General features: G+C 41.4%; 1 protein-coding gene across 1 annotated transcript in view; it reads left to right on the forward strand.

Annotated features, from left to right (window-relative positions):
• Window positions 1-16,905, forward strand: part of trappc9 (trafficking protein particle complex subunit 9) — a 175,352-nt gene that overhangs the window by 54,603 nt on the left and 103,844 nt on the right. Inside the window, exon 18 of the mRNA XM_070921413.1 lies at window positions 9,483-9,601. Within this exon, the coding sequence (XP_070777514.1) occupies window positions 9,483-9,601 (119 nt within the window). The remainder of the gene's footprint in view (window positions 1-9,482; window positions 9,602-16,905) is intronic.

The following is a 16,905-nucleotide window of genomic DNA, read 5'->3' on the forward strand; positions in this document are numbered from 1 at the left end:
AGTTGGTCCGCCATTTTGGACATATTTGGTTAGCAAAGACAAACCCTGTTGACTTTGGTGATGCTCCATCATCAGGTCAAAATTTGTCCAGTTATGACCCAATATCTGCATAACTAATGGTTCTCACCAGCCTCAGTTGTACTTTACTGTACTTTATGTTTAGTGCTGATTAGGAAATTAGCAGGAGCGTTGCTGTACCAAAGGACAACCTCACAGAGCTTCTAACGTGGCTAGAGATAGTGGCTTGATTGTAAATGTTTATTTGTCTGTATATTCATTGATGTGGGTCATAAATTCACAGATTACTTGGCTGACACATAAATATACCCTCATAGATACACATGTGGACAAAATATTAGAAACACCTCTTGTGTAATGCAATAGAATTCAACAGCACAACAAACTAGAGTCTTAAAATGACCATAAAGTTGAACCAACACTCTAAAACAAAAGCTGAACACTAACCTTCATGAAGGGAGGCTTTTTTTTGCAGGGCTGTTGCATGTAATGACTTCACTAGGTGTGTCTGTTAAACCGGCATTTGACGGTCCAGCTGAAGCTATGCACATGTTGGATGCAGAGTGTTAATGTGCTGTACACGGAGCGCTCTTTGTGACAGGGATTCTGGCTGCCTTATTTAAGATTCACCAGTAATAGGATAGAGGTCTCAAGGTCTCTCCACCTCCGTTTCCCTCCTAGCTTCTGGCTTCCTCACTTCAACTGTCGGATTTCCTCTCTTCTAATTCTTATTCCTGGTAAGATAAAAAAAAAAGAAAAAAGAAAGAAAGTCTGACCTTCTCCCCTACCTCGAAGCTCATTCATTGTGTTCCTTCTCCAGTCTTTCTTGTGGTTCACGCTCAGCCTCCTTTCTTTCCTGTCTTGCTCCCGACCTCTCTACCTCCTGCTTCAGTCTGCTGAACCTCTTCACCACAGACCCCATGGGCTGATAAATATTAATGAGCGATCAATATGGACCTGCTCCTGCAGCGCAGAGACTTCACTTTGTGTGTGCACGCATGTGGATGCAGATGACTGAGAAAGTAAACACATACGACGCTGCATGTTTATCTCAGCCCCGCTGCCACTCTCCTCATGAGGTCATTTAAGCGATACTGTTTCAATGTTTTAATTAGCTGAGCAATAATTGGGGCCCTGAATTAAAGAGATAAGACATGGCTCCGTCTAAACAGCAGCTCTGACTTCAGTTATTATGGTGACATTATGGGAGGCAGTTTTTGCCAAACACATTTGATGCTATCTACCACTCTAATACATTAATGAAATCACTTTAATAATGTCGTGTTAATATACTGATGAACTTATTTGCATGAAGCCAGTTGTTTGGCTTTGTTTTCAGTCAATGCTCCTGTGTGCTGGAAGATTACACAGCTCTGCCATCTTTGTTAATTAAACTGTGAAATCTGGATTATTTTGGGCACAGCTGATGCTTCCAACAACTGTTCAATTATGTTGCTTAGCCGCCACATATGGTCGCATGTACATTTTAATACTGCCACATTGTACCATTGGTGAAAAAGGGCCTTTTTAGAGGCAACAGTATAATAATATTTGCAGTTTTAACTGTGCAGCTGCCATTTAGTGATGCATGGGCCAGTTGACTATGAGCTGGTGATATTACCTGTTTATTTCCCATTTTGCAGAGAGTTGGATTAGAAGATAGATACACACTCTCGTGTGTGGAGTTGAGCCAGGAGGTGATTAACGTAGCTTAGCATAAAAGCTGGGGGGAAACCACTCAGCAAAAAAACGAACAAGCGTATTTCCCAAAGTTTTTAATACTTTTTTTCCTTTTGTCGCTAAACATGGTTTTAGTGTCTTCTGTGTAGATAAATTAAGCTTTTTGTATTATGAAACATTTTGAGACCTCTACAGTCACTCAGAAAATTGACATTGGGATTTTGACATATGCAGTCATGTTTCAGCGGACACACTCTTTTATCAGGTACGAACAAGGAATTAATTCAAAACAGGCCATGTTATACTGAAATTGAATTAATCATTATAAACATTGCTCCATTTCGTGGTAAATTACTGTATATAAAGTCTGAGTACTGACTATTTTTGGACTGACCAATGCAGTGAAATCAGTGTTATTGTCTGAGGTTTTGTTGTTCTGTCCACAAACAATGTTTTAAATGCAATTTAATATTTTAATATTTCATGGAGCGTAATGGAATGGCCTTGCTGCTCTGTTGTGGTATTTTAAATGACACTAATAAGTTGTTTTCATACAAGGCAAAGCATAATGCACTAATCTTAAATGCACAAACACAGAAGATGAATGCATATCATTGTTCAATGTTGCCATTTTCTACTTTTCTTCTTGAATACTGGATACAGTCAATGAACTAAACCCTTGCCAAACAATTGGTAGTCTCGACTAAATTTTACATTTCGTGCCACTGGGTTCCATGTGGTTGATTTCTTTACCATTCACTTCTTTAAATGGATGGTAAATGGACTGCATTTATATAAGACTTTTATCTAAAGTGCTTTACAATCTGTCTCTCGTTCAACCATTCACACACACACACACACACACACACACACACACACACACACACACACTCATGGACCAATGGCAAGGGTAGAATGTTCTTGGTCTGACCATAGGGAGCCATTTTTGGCTTTGGTGTCTTGCTCAAGGTCACCTTCACACATGGATGGGAGAAGCCGCCAACCCTGCGATTAGTGGACGACTCGCTCAATCTCTGAGCCACAGCTGCCCGGAGGAAGTTTGCTTAGAGTATACAACAAAAAGAGAGCGCTGTAAACAGCAATAAAACATTTAATTCTCACAAATTCTATCAGTGAAAGGTGAAAAATAACAACTTTATCTTCAGGGAAGAGTTGTCAGGGAAAAGGACAAATAGAAAGTCATTTTTTAAAACCGGAATCACGAAAGTATGTTCTTAAAAGATGACAGGATGTCTCTCATGTGCATATGCTGAATATGAAGCTAGAACCAGCAGGGGATTAGCTTAGCACATAACTCTAGCTCTCTAAAACTGCAAATCGTAATTTTTACTTTTCTGTTTGTGTACGAATTAAACAAACAAGATATAACCGGTTAAATGGCTAAATTTAGAGGTCTTTGTAGGTGGATTTGTATTCCCTACTTCCAGTCTTTATGCTAAGTTAAGCTAAGATAAAGTAAGATAAACAAAGCTAGACAAGACAAGAGCACTAAATACTGATGTCAAACGACCACCTGTTGCTGCATCCTCCTTTTATTTACAGCAATTATAACAACAAATCAATTTTAATAGGATATTGAAATTTGGAAATTAACCTTTATGGTCTTGGCCCATTGTTTCAGGCCAGTTTAATTGAAATCGGTTATAAATTACAAATATTCATTGTCCTTGGTAGCACCGGGTAGGTCAACACAATCAGTACTGAATGAAAATAGTCTTAATATAAACCGTGATAACATAACATCAGCTGCTCCCAATCCAACATGGAAAGTCTGAATATGATTGTGAATATGTGGAGGAATATGAATGAATTTCTCTGCTTTGCCCAGGTGAAAAGATCTGCACTCTTTTTCTCTTTCACACCTTCTCTTTTTCCAGCTCCACAGCTTGAGGATAAGTCACAGCTTGGGTAGTGTGTGTCGGAGTGTGTCTGATGTGTACGCTGCTGATATTTTGTGTTAACATCAGCACTCTATATGAGATATAACTGTCAGATCAGATGTGTGGCAGCCCTCATAAGACCAGCGTTTAGCTTTTACCGTCTGTTATGCTGTACTGAAAGTGGGAATTAGTTTGTACCTGACGAACAATCAGAATGTTGAGAGTGACATTACGTATCATCAGTCAAATGTTTTCGCTAATTATGCGCTATTTATTGATCAGCCTGTATTTGCATATGCACATTGCGGAGGGAGTCAATCCATCAGCCTTGACTGTGATGTTGCCTGGCAGTGCTGCACTCGATGTCCTTTGTGTTTCAGCTGAGGCAGAAGGGGCAAGTCAGACAAGGCCATTGAAAACAGTGCAGAGGGAACATTCAAAACAAGCCGAGGCACATTGATTTATCCTCAGATGGGTTTATCCCTCACTTTGAGTCCGGCCCGAGACCACGACGCCATAATTTAGGATCAGATGGGAGTGATGTCATCGCTCAGGACTAATGTGCCTCGACTTACAGAAAGCTTTATTGTGTTAAATGGTCTGAGTGTTGTACCTAATGACAGTGCTACCGCCTACATTAATGTTGTATTTGTCTTTGAAGACTGCACCTTGTACCAAAGTAAATGTCGGAATCAACAACCAAGTAAGACGACACAAGAAACACATTATACCAGCTGACAGCGATGTTGTAAGGGACAGGGAGATGCTGTCTCAGTGCGTTCTCATTGTTTGTCCTCAGTGAGAATTCACTGCTGTCCTACTTGTGTAGTTAGTTTTAAATTACTTAACTTTCAACTCACACCAGCAGGCTTAGCCCCCAAGAACGCGTTTTAAAGTAATAACCTGTGACATGTTCATGTTAGATTTCTCTTTCACTTCTCTCTGTTGTCAAGTGATACAACACGGCTGTTATTCAACCTATACCCATTTCATGAAAGGTTTTATATTTGCTGTTCCAAATATGTGGAGTCTTGTAGGTATTCTCGAGGGAAAAAAAATCCTCCTAGCAGTTACGGCTGGGTATCAAACTTTTTTGGTATCGACCAAGATGAGTCCTTAACTGAGTGTTAAAAGCAGTCAAGTATTGAAAGCTGGCATTGATTGTCTGGCCATTTATAATCTTGTGCAGAAAAGAAAAAAAGACCTCATTTGCACTCGGAAGGATCAAAAAAAGCAAAGTTTAAAGTCCCAGGAGCATTCGATACAGATACAGAACCACTTCGCAAGGTGGTCAGCCTCCAGGTAGTAATTATGACTGGGAAACTCAGATGTTTCTAATAGCTCCAATATACCCGACTTGGCGCTCACAAATACGGAAAAGCCTGAAAACTAAACAAATATAGATGCCTTACATCATCCAAATCAATGTCATTAAACCCAAATTTAATGGTGGTGTTGTATTGTCGATGCACAGTATTTTAATACTCACACAACAAACTGTAGTCATTCATCTGTCTTGATGACGTGAACACTTGCAAGTGGCTAACATGGGAATCTTTCCCATCTCTACCGTCAATCCCATAGGACGTGAATGTGGCGTAAGCTTCAAGGCCATTTTATACAATTTCTGTAACGGTCCCAAACAGACAATCCAAAGCCCGGGGTTTGAACCTCTTTCTCAAGCATTCTTTACTCTACTATTCCTGTCACTTTTCATCTGAACAACTGAGTGCAACGCTATGATAATCTTCCAAGAGAGACATCCATATTTAAACAATTTGTCAGACAATGTGTGGAAGCACTGAGACCTGTGTGTTATTGAACAATACAATACATTGGTAGCCGTAAAATGAAAAAGCCTGTAGTATAAAATGAATAGCTGACAGTTGACTCGAGTTAAATGCCATGTGAATCTCTGCACGCCAGACATTTGTTACTGCTGTTAAAACAAAGCAGTTGTTTATAGATGATTTCCCTCCGACTTTGATGGAACGTCGAGACCGACTAGAATGGCTTTCTGTAATGACGGTAATCATTTGTTCAGATCTTTGTATATTACCTAACAGATTGTAGCCCTGCTCATGTAGCCCCATTCCTCTCCCTCTCTCTGTAAGGCTGATAGAAGCGTAATGATGCTCTTACAGTCTCAGTGTTGCGTGTCAGCTCAGAAATAACAGTGTGGTTTTTGAATGAGGCACTCTTAAGTTTGTATCCTTCTTTTTGTCATAGATTGAAATGGATGTATGGCGCATGTGATGTCCAGAAAGAACACAAAGCTACAGCATCTGTCAAAGTGGTTTTACTCGCAGTAAAAAAAATGTTAAATGAGGCTCAGGTCAAGCTGTGTTTAGTGTTTGATTTGTATTTTCCATTCTCATGAACCTCTGCTTTGAACAGGATATTGTGTTTTTAATGTTTACACTGTAACAAGTCCTATTTTCCATACCTATTAGATATATCTATCTTCCAGGAAAAAGGGTGCTAAATGACACTGCAGAGATCCACAGTATCTTACGAGCCTTCAGATCTGTGGTAACAATGTTACAATTATTCCAGAAGTGATACTCTCAATCTTTGCTGTTCTACCTAAACTTAAGGCAGCGAGGTGGCCGCTGATAGAAATGCTGAATTCACCCGATTCTCCCCGAGGCCGTTAGACGGAGAACTAGACAGATACTGATTGGAAGGAGGGTGTAAAGGAGGGGATGATTGTGAGCAATGCCATCGTCAATCACGCCGCCCATTACTCACACGGTCTCTGTGCCACAGGACACGACGAGTGACGAGTGTGCCTCCTGAAACGGTCTGCGTCCCGTAATGAAGGATGCGGTTCATAAAGTCTAAAAGCGTCCTCTCTATTTTTGGTTCTTTCCTCTTTTTCTTTTTTTTTTGCCACTCCGAGGCCATGTCCAGATGCATATATAATCTGTTTAACAGCAGGATATAGAGAATGAGGCAATAACAAGAGATAGTTCTCACAAAAGTTGACGATCATGAGGGAATATATAGGGTGAAATGTTTGGTTGTTTATCAAAAACGGTGGATTTAGATCACAGAGCTGTGCTGACGAAAGACGGCCTGCTCAATTATTATTATTATTATTATTAAAAGTCTCACAGGATGACTTTTGTGACTACCCACGTTCAGACAGATTTCCAGCCAACCTGGCCCAGGTTGGGCCAATCGCAACCGTTTATCTAATATAGGGCAGGTTTGATCTGATTACTGACAGAGGAGCGCCGTTGAGGCATTTATGAAATGAGGCATTTTCAACCAAGATGATTCTGATTCTGATTCTGAGATGGCTGCCGCTGATGTGGAACGTTCTGTGGAACAAACTGGACGACATGTTTTCTCTACACCATCACAGCTCATCTCTGCACACCGTAATCTGTTTCCATTTTTCTGTCGCTAAGTGCTACATTGCACGTTTTGTTGCTCTGATTGGTTGTAGGTCTATTCAGTTGCGCCCAAAGGCATTTTGGTCTGTGCCTGTTGAAAATGCCTCTTGGAAATCAAAAATGAACAGAGGTTCCAGACTAATTTGCAGTTGTGAACTAGTCCGGCGATGCCAGGCTAAGCTTCATCATCAGAGCTCTGTGAAAAGTTTATGTTGCCATTACAATCGAAAGTATAAGTTATTGCTTTTGTTTTTGCTCAGGCAGATTTAAGTTGCATCGGGGCCACTGTAGTGGTAGACCTGTTCGGCCAATAATCATAAATTCCTGCACCTGTCCACATGCCAACGTGTCATTGATCAAAACTCTGAATCCCAACCCCTCCACTGAAAGGAGAACCAGACACATGCAGGGGTAGGCAGAGCCTGAAGCATCCGTGTATTCAAACAGACTTATTTGATAAAAGAAAAATGCAAGAAGAAAATCTGTGGGTGTTTGAGTAGAGCCTATGCTTATCTTTAATTTGCCTGTTACAGGAGACACACCCTTATTTCTTCTTTCTTTATGATTTATTTTTTTACTAAGGAGTCTCCCTGTTGCTGTTCCTGCTGTTTGCTGTTAATACAAACTCAACACTTCTTCTGTGTTTACCTGTTGTCATGCTATTTCACAGCATTAATTCCATCAGTACAACAACATATTCATTCCATACACACCAGTCTGTCGCTCAGACTTTTTATTATTAACACAAACACTCCGGTTCTATTTTACCAATCTTGCATGCAGTTGTTATAGAGTTTGATAGCCTGTGAACATTTCTATCTGTCTCTCGTGAACCCGATAGCCGGAGCAGCCGCAAAGGCCAGTTATTTCCCCTCTCTTAGGGGAAATTGCAGGGCTTTGCATTCCACTGACGTCAGAGAGCGATATGATTCCTTTGACGTCAGAGCGTGGGCTCTGGGCGTCACTTTTTGAGTATTGTCTGAGTGGGATGAAAGCAGCAGCCCCTGTGGTGGTGCCTAACGCAGCTGCTGATAGTGCAGCTGCTCCTGTGTCCACACTGCTTCTCTCAAGGTCACGGATATAAAATCATTCATTTATTCCTCACATGCTTATTGTAGCACCATGAAACCTATGATCTAATTTATCAAAATATTGGGCAACTACTGTACCAAAAGTATGACATTTGCTTTCTAACAAGACCTAATGACCACAGTATATTGAGATAAAGTACATTTGTATAATTAGTACATTGTATTAATTATCAAGTAGGCCTACACTGCCATAAATACCCATATATGGTCTGTATATATGTGTAGTTATATCAATGAGAGTAGAGAAAATATTAGAAACACCTGTCAGTATAATGAAATACAATTCAACAAACGACAGCTTCCAAAATGACTAAAAGGATGAATCAACACCTCTCTCGCTTAGTTTATCTAATAAACTTGACCATTTGCTAAGCCCTTCCCCCTTTAGTTACTGTTGCTATGCCAGTCAAGCATTCCATCCTCACACGGCACAATGATAATACAATGATACTGGTGGCAGATTTATCCTGCAAATTGTGCATAATTTTTGAAACAACTTCACAGAAGTAAACAAAAGCAGGCTTCTTCTAGCGACGATGCTCACGGACAGATTTGGCAAGCTAGCATCAGCTATAGCTAAAACTAAAACTTCATGAGGTGAAAACTGTCTAAAAGGACTTAAATGTGCACCTGATGGCTACATACACAATACAGTATATAAAAAAACTGGAAACAGGAAAACAAAGTCAGCATCAAGACATGGAAACAAAGGAGTTTAATCATTTCAGGCTCATATTTTCAAATGGTATGCTCCACTTTTACAAGAGGAAAGGATTTGAGGATGAAGAATGATGATTTTGGCAAACTTAACGCTGGCTGGATTGTAAACTTCCCCAAGCCAAATAAAAAGCGGGACAGAGCTGCTAACATTATCCTAAACTCTGATATACTAGCTCCTAGGCTCATATACTGTGGGTGTTCCAGTCCTGAACAGGTATTTTTCTAACATAACCTTCTAACACCACATAATAACATAATAAACCAATGGCCCTGGCCTTTGGAAATTACTCTAGGTTACTACTGTAGGTAGTATCCCAGTAAGCCAGAATTGCTAACATGTGGTGTTTTGAGGTAAGGGGTGCGATCACACATTAGAAAAAAAAAAATCCATATATATTCCTGCCTTTAGAACATGGCCCTTCTGGGAAATGTTGGAAATCACTAACTAAACAAGAGATAGATGAGGGAAAGTGAATACATTAAAAGAAAGTCATTTAAAACAATTCATCACAACATAGCTCCTGTAAAGCATTGTAATGCATCACAGACTGTTGATATCTACCAATGTGAGACTGTTTGCTCTGATGCTCTGCTAGCCACTGTTTAATGATAGCCATGTCTCTATACTTTGTTTTTTTTGCTGACTGTGTGATGCCATGGTGTCTTTTCAGATGGGATCAGTGTGACAGGCCTGCCAATCTCCAGTCCGCTGCGCCAAGTCCTCAAGCCCAGGTCCGAGACCAAGCCTGTCGGCAGTGAGTCCGGCAAGGCAGAGTACAGCCACATTAAGGTGAATAAACACTAGTCTGTGTAAAGTGCATTACAACCAGCTCTACTGTTTTTCCCCAGTCCTGGATTGAGATGCAAGCAGTTGTTTTCTTTCGTTTGTGTCTCCTGGCTTGTAGCATAGTTTAGGAAAAACACATTTTCACCCTGGTGCAGTCTCACTGCACCTTTTCTGCAGATAATGAATATCTCAGGTTGGAATATTTGACCTGCTCTCTCTCTCTCTCTCTCTTCATACCAAGCGCAGTGTGTACAGTCTTTGCAAAAGATGAAGTGAAACTATCGCATTATTTACTACCAACTACAGCTTTTGGTATGTGCCTATAGAAAGAACACTGAGTTTATTTGGCTGGTGTCTCATCTTGGCTGAGGATGCACTCTGCTCTTTGAATCAGGACTCAGAGCTTCACCGTAGGCATCGAACTGAGAGGAAACTGTTGGTGTGAAACTGCAAAGAGTACAAAGGGGAAGAATAGAAAGTGTGACAGGGAAGGAAAAGAGGCAAGAAGGAGATAGGCGGAATGAGAATGCACTAGATTGAGGTGATCAGCAGGGGAGAAGGTTTTGTCGAGGACTTGTGGATGTTCAAGGGGTAGACATGGGCGGACCGACAAGAGTCTACCTGCTGAGGGTCATCTGCAGCACAACAGCCACCTGCAAGTGTGGTGGCTGTGTTGTCTCACCTTTAAAAACTAGAAGAACCCCTCGCTCTCCTCTGTGAATCATCGGGAGAGAAAACCACATTGATGTCTAATGTTCAGCTGTGCTGCCAAACAAAGTAAACTTTTGTCACTTTCTTCGGAGAAGTTTGACAGGACGATGACTAATGGTAGAGAAAATACAGGAGAATGTCTCTTGTTCATGATCACAGAAGGGTTAGTCGGTGACAACTTTTGACGTAAAACGGCTTTTCAGAAAGAGCATAAATGTGTCGGACTAATCATAACATGGAGAAATAATGACATCGTGTTCCACAGAATTGTGTTACCAACCCACATTGGTTATACGGACTGTGGTCAACCATGTGCATCAAAAGTGACTGGGTTGAATAGGCATGGACGAACCAAACACCAAGAGCACAGATTTTCCACTGCCAGATATTAGCACACAAAGACATGACTATCCTTTATACTAACCCAAAGATTCTGCTGCACTGTGGAGGTGTAGTATAAAACTACTGCTTATGTCACAAAAATATACTTGGATTTAAACCAGAAGTGGGCAGAAATCGTCTAGATTGCTTCATTTTCTTTGTTGAATTGTTTTCTACTAGCTTGTATCTGTAAGTTTAGCTGCCAACAAAATATACAAAATAGTTTGTATTTGAACCCTATGTCCCTAAAAAAAGAGCAAAAAGTCTAAACTGAGTCTAAATGACACACGTGTTAATGGTGTAAGTGGAAACAAAACAGGATTTTAACAGTGGGAAAATACAAATCCGAGTTGTAATGGGCCACATTGCTTGAATTTTCTTTAAAAAACACGTGGTTGTGTATATAATGAAAGGAGGTCTAGATGAACTTAAAGTTGGTCTGAAATGTCTGATTAAAAATGAGAAAGCTTTGGACTAATATCGGGCCATAGCAGCTCATTGGTTCATATCGCAAAATGTTTAAAAAGGACGTTGTGTACGTAATGAGAGGAGGCCCAGATGAAAATAAAGTTATTTAAAAATGCAAAAAACCCTACACACTGTGGAATAAATCCTTACTATACTGACTACAAATCCTCCACATGCTGCACAGATACACTGCAGGTAAAGATGAAAAAAATTCATTCCCCTTGGGATTTATTACATAACTTGTTAGATATCCAATACCTATGCAGTAAGGCGAAAAAAAAAAGAACCAGCCATTGTTCAAGGTAAGCTGGGCCTTTTAATCAGTGGTTAGGCTTATTAGAGGCAAGGTTTGACTGTCAGCTCTGAGTTTCATAGCAGAATATAGTGTTGGAACCATGCTTAAAGCAAAGCTAATTACATAAGGATTGTGGTCCTGCTAGAAGTCCGCTTGAAAGCAGGTTGTGGGAATGTGAGCTCCCTCTCCTTTCATTTTGTAGATGTGCTGTTGGCCGTACAGTCGACACCAGGGTGATTCATTTCACTGTGTCCTCAACAAAAGCTTGTGCACTGATTTGCCTCTATACTGTAGTAAATGTATTCTGGGTTTCCAGCTGCATGACTCATCGCTTTATGGGCTGTGTTGTTTTCAGCAAATTGACTCAAACCCAAAGCACCCGGCAAGCACTTGACGCATGCTGATGTACAAGGGGTGGACAGGTGCAACACTGTTCCACGTAAATCCAAGCAAAGTTATGCAATACAATAATTTGGATGTTTGTCTATTGAAAAAAATCAAAGGAAGACTCATCAGCGATCAGTAACAGTCAAGGAAGCGACCCTTTAAGCAATCTAAGTATAAGAAATGTATATATTGAGGCATTTGACAACCATGGCACCACTTATGCGCGTTGGCATGTGGATGTGGGTATTTTCCCCTCTTCACCAGAAAGGTCCAGGTGCGGTCTCGACTATTTCTTGGTGAATTCTTCGTGACACCAGAGAAGTTTAAAAAAAACAAAACACAGGAGGTGTGTTCAAGTGCTGCATGACTTGCTGCCCGTCAACAGAATTGAATTTCCGTGTGTGGGTTTCACATAGCGCTGATGATGCAGGATGACAGTGACCAAAGCTGTCTAATCAGTGAGTCACCTGTCAGTTTGTATGACTGTTTGTTTGTTTGTAAAAAAAACAAGACTAGAACTAAAATGCAACAATGGTTTCGTTTTATTCCCTTGCCATCACAGACTTGTAATTAATATTCGCCTTTTTATTAACCATAAGCATTACATAACTTTTACCATACCAGTTGTCATGCACAGATACTGTAGAAAGCAAGGATTCTAAAAACTTTGGCATTGGAAGTAAAAAAAACGATTTGTCCAGTAGCGAGACGTTTGGTCCTGGAAAGCTGCTGAGACAAAGCCAGCAATGCCTTTCTTCCATATTTCTTGGTTGTCTTACTTGTCTGCCTTCTCTTTCTGTGTTGGTAGACACAGATTTATGGCAAAGGCAATAAAAAAAAAAATAAATAAAAAAAAAAGTTTTTCAGAATATGGAACCTTCAAAAACTGCCTTCACCCTCGGACGGCTTTCTAACAGGCCGATCTTCCTGATTCAATTTGTAACAGGAAGTGCTGATATGTTTGCTTGAAGGCATCGCTGTGAACCTTTCTAGCCCTCGCTCTGCCGCCTTTTTGAGCTATGTCTGTGCATATGTTAGAGTGCTTTTTGAATAGGCTGGAGTTGTGTGGTTCTTGATTTGTGTGCGTGCATGATAGAATGAGAGAGAATTTATATCAGCTGCTAATAACTGCTTTTGGCCCCGCAGGATGGATGGACAGATGCAGCGGAAATTGAAAACCTTTGAGCCAAACCGACTGGCAGTGAAGCGGGGCGTTCCCTGCATATCGAAATCCTACAAGGGCCAATTAGGTGTGAATTTGGCCATTTATGACCCCCTAAACCGAAGGTGGCCATTTTGATTGCGCAGGCTTGAGTTTCTACATACCGTTGCTATATGTTGTTTCTGTATATGTTTTGTGTGTGTGTGTGTGTGTGTGTGTGTGCGATGTGTGAGTATCTATGCTCTGTTTTGGCCCTGGCATTGCTTGGCATGTATACTTGCAGACTATGAGTAAGTGCAATCAATCATGACTGATCTGTAATCAGCACAGGAGGAGTCAACATGTTTATCTCACTGACCTTTCATCGCTCAATCTAAGCACCCGTTTTTCAATCCTCCCACCAAATTGCGAGTGGAATGCCTGTGGGCTTGAAAAATGTGTACGCTGTCAGGGAGGAATGAATCCACCGCAGGTGAAGGAGGTCTGGCTGCTCAGACGTGTTGCTTTTGCCGATTATTTACACATTTTTCGACGACTCATCCCCGAGGAGAGTGAGGGCACTTCCACAACTTGGTTTCTCAGACACTGTCAATTACTCCGCTCACCTCATCACCGCGGCTTCATGTCTCATTCCACCTGCCTGTCCTCAGTGGGAGTGCGTCACCTCCTCCAGCTCTGCGATGGTTTGATTGTGTCTGCGAAGAGCGCTGTGCCTTCGCTGCATCTCCGCAATTTCCGCTGTGATCGCCCCCCATTGGAGTGTCTGTGCACGTGACTACTGATGCAGCAGCATATGCAGAGTTTTATGGGGATTTGGACCCCCGACTCCAGCTGCTGGGGATTTATGTGAGGGGTGACTTGAGTGACAGACTGCGAGTGGGAGAAAAGAAGGGGATTCAGTAATCCCACTCATGAGTCACTGTAATGCTGGCCGGTGTGCAGTCGTGCTCATTCACTTCGCCTTCATGTGAGCCTATCTTCACTGGACAGATGTCATCGAGGGCATTTCACGTGAAGCTGTGATACTGAAATAGGCCGGCCCGTCAGACACGCCCCGCGATTATCTTCAAAACGCCAAATGCTGCGAAGCTGCACCCAGTGCAGTTTCACTCTCCTGTTCATAGTGCCATGTTATTGCAATACAGGGGCTGCTGTTGCAACGTAGACATCTGTGTTCCTCTGAGGATGGAGAGCAAACAGTGTGAGAGAGAGGAGGCTGTCACTGGCCTTCCTCCTGCCAGCATCAGGGGTCCTTAGAGTGCACTATTTTCTATATGATGGGCACCTCTTAACCCAGCCAAATATGAAATGCAATGAAATGGTTCCATTCCAGGTGGTCATTTGTAAGATATTACTGCAGTGGACACAGCAGTAATATCTCTGACAGTGGGAAACGCCCAGGGGGTGTATTGTCAGTAGCTGTATTCCGCTACGGTGGATCCCTGAAAAAATGGAAAAAGTTACACTTGCTTGAAATTATTTGGCAGATATTAAAAGCTGAACATTTTGGTGGTTAGTCAATTTATAGGTCGACAAAGAAAATTAATCTGCAACAATTTTGATGATCAAAAAAAACCAGTTGCTTTTCATTTGTCAAGCAAAAATGATGAGTTCAGCTTCTTAAACCTACAGATTATCTGCGTTTATCTGTTTTATATTATTATATATTGAATATCTTTGGACTTCATTTGAAGACGTCACCATGGGCTCTGGCAAATTGTCATTTCACTTTTTTGTGACGTTTAATTGACTAAATGAGTAATCAATTAAGTTTCTCGATAGAATAATTATTAATGAAATAATCGTTAGTTGCAGCTCCACATACTTTTGTCATATCATGATACAGTATATATTGATAACTGAAACGTATCCTTATTGATATCATAATAATGATTTTAACCATTTCATACAGCCCAACTAGTAATTATTAATTAATACCTGCTGAGAATAACCCAGGATCTGATGCCCTATTGTTGCACAAAAACTTGCTGTAAATTTGACAGGCAAAGCTGCGTTCATTTCTTTTTCTGCACAGCTTTTGATAATCAATCATAAATGATTAAGATCCCTATCACACGATGGCAAGCTGGTTTTGATGGTCGAGGGTTTTCGCAGGAAGGATAGGACGTCCAAATGTGATTATTTTTTGTTACCCTTTGTGTTGGATAACGCAACCCGAAGTTGCCGTGTCATAATTTGAAGAAGGTTTTGTTTGTTTGTAGATTGCCGCTAAACACACAAGTCACTGTATATATGCCAAGACATTAACCTTAAACATGGAGGCGAGTCGCAGAATTGGATCGCACTTCAGAAAAGTCGATGTAAGCATTTTCTCAACAAAGAGGAGTGCGTCTGTGGTTGTGTGCAGTGAGAGAGGACCCGGCCTCCAGACAAGACATGCTGCCACACACACAGTGTGGGGTGTGGGGTGGGGGGGGCGGGGGGGTGGGGGAGCAGGGAGCGTAGTTGGGGGTTGTTGGGGGGGCAGAGCTTCTTCAGGGCTAATCAAATCCAGTGGAGACAGAGGCAGAGTCGGCTGCCTGCCTGCCTGCCTGCCTGCCTGCCTGCCTGCCAGCCAGCCTGCTATTTTTAGAAGCCCAGCCCTGCTGATGGCAGTTCAGCTCTCTTCACGGATACAGATCCCAGCTCGTGATACAGATATTTATAACTGCCACAGCTGTCTACCCAAGTGTGAAACTCCAGCTGAACAACCAAATGATTTTCTTTTTCTTGGCTCAGGATTCAAACGGCTCCCTCTTTTGATTCTCTCACCACCAACTCTAAGTTCAGCTGTATGTTACTTTGAATGAGTATTGTTACTTGAAAGCGGATCTTAATTGATTAGTTGCTGATTCATTGCCTATGGAAGAAGAAAGTGGCCGGGGTTATTTTCTGGTTAGAGTCCAGAAGATTAATGTTTCTGTTCATTTCTCTTAAGGACGCAATTTATCAATAAAGTCTTACATTTATTTTCCTAATCTACCTACCGAAATCTGAGCTAATTATTGAGTCTATATGCACATTAGTGCAGTGATGATAATTGAGATATGATGTTTTTGTATGGAATGTGGAGGATTATTCATATCCCTCATGATTATAGCATAATTCAGCTTTCTAACTGCCGGCATCCTCGACATCCCCCTCATTTCTGTACAGACCAAGTCACGTGATGGGTTTGTGGTGTAACTACTTTGTTTTAAGGCCATTTACTCCGTCAGCAGTCTGTACATCCCAGCATGAACTGTTCATATTTTTAAGTGAACTGCTTTGATTATCGGATTGAAGCCGTATTCACTCACTTTGGCTCTGTTTTTGGTCTCTAGCAGCTCCTGAAGGAAATAGATGTCTCTGTAGCTGCTAAATGCTGCACCAGCTGACTTCTAACCTTGTCTGCCGAGCAGTGTACAGCAGGATTTTAGAACTTTTTTTTGCTGCTGCTGGAAACAACGCTAGCAGCTTAGATCTGTGAGAGTGAACCAAAATAGTAAAGTTGCGGGCCGGACAGATAAACAGTGAGCTGAAACTGACTCCATAAAGCTGAGGGGAGCTGCAGACTCAGCTGATAATTCTCTGTAGGTTCATCACATTACATTATTATTATAAAAAGACAGGGGAGGATTAAAGCAATAATTCTGTCAACCTATGATCAGGCTTCAAGCACGGGGAGGGGGCAACAAATGGACTATGCATCCCCTCCACACCCTTGGGATGGTGAGGTTGGTGTAGCGTGCCGCTGTCTGTCATTCTGTCGGTCTATTTTTAGATTATGGCGTCAGGTCTTCTTCTAGTTTTCTATCTCCGAGCCTCTTGGCTTTGCCTGGAGGTGGCTGCTGCAGAGAGGAGAGAAGAGGAATGTGAGATAATTAAGACTAATCAAAAGGCACAATCATCATAAGGAACACA

This window comes from Enoplosus armatus, chromosome 16 (assembly GCF_043641665.1).
Source record: "Enoplosus armatus isolate fEnoArm2 chromosome 16, fEnoArm2.hap1, whole genome shotgun sequence".
Lineage (NCBI taxonomy): Eukaryota > Metazoa > Chordata > Actinopteri > Centrarchiformes > Enoplosidae > Enoplosus > Enoplosus armatus.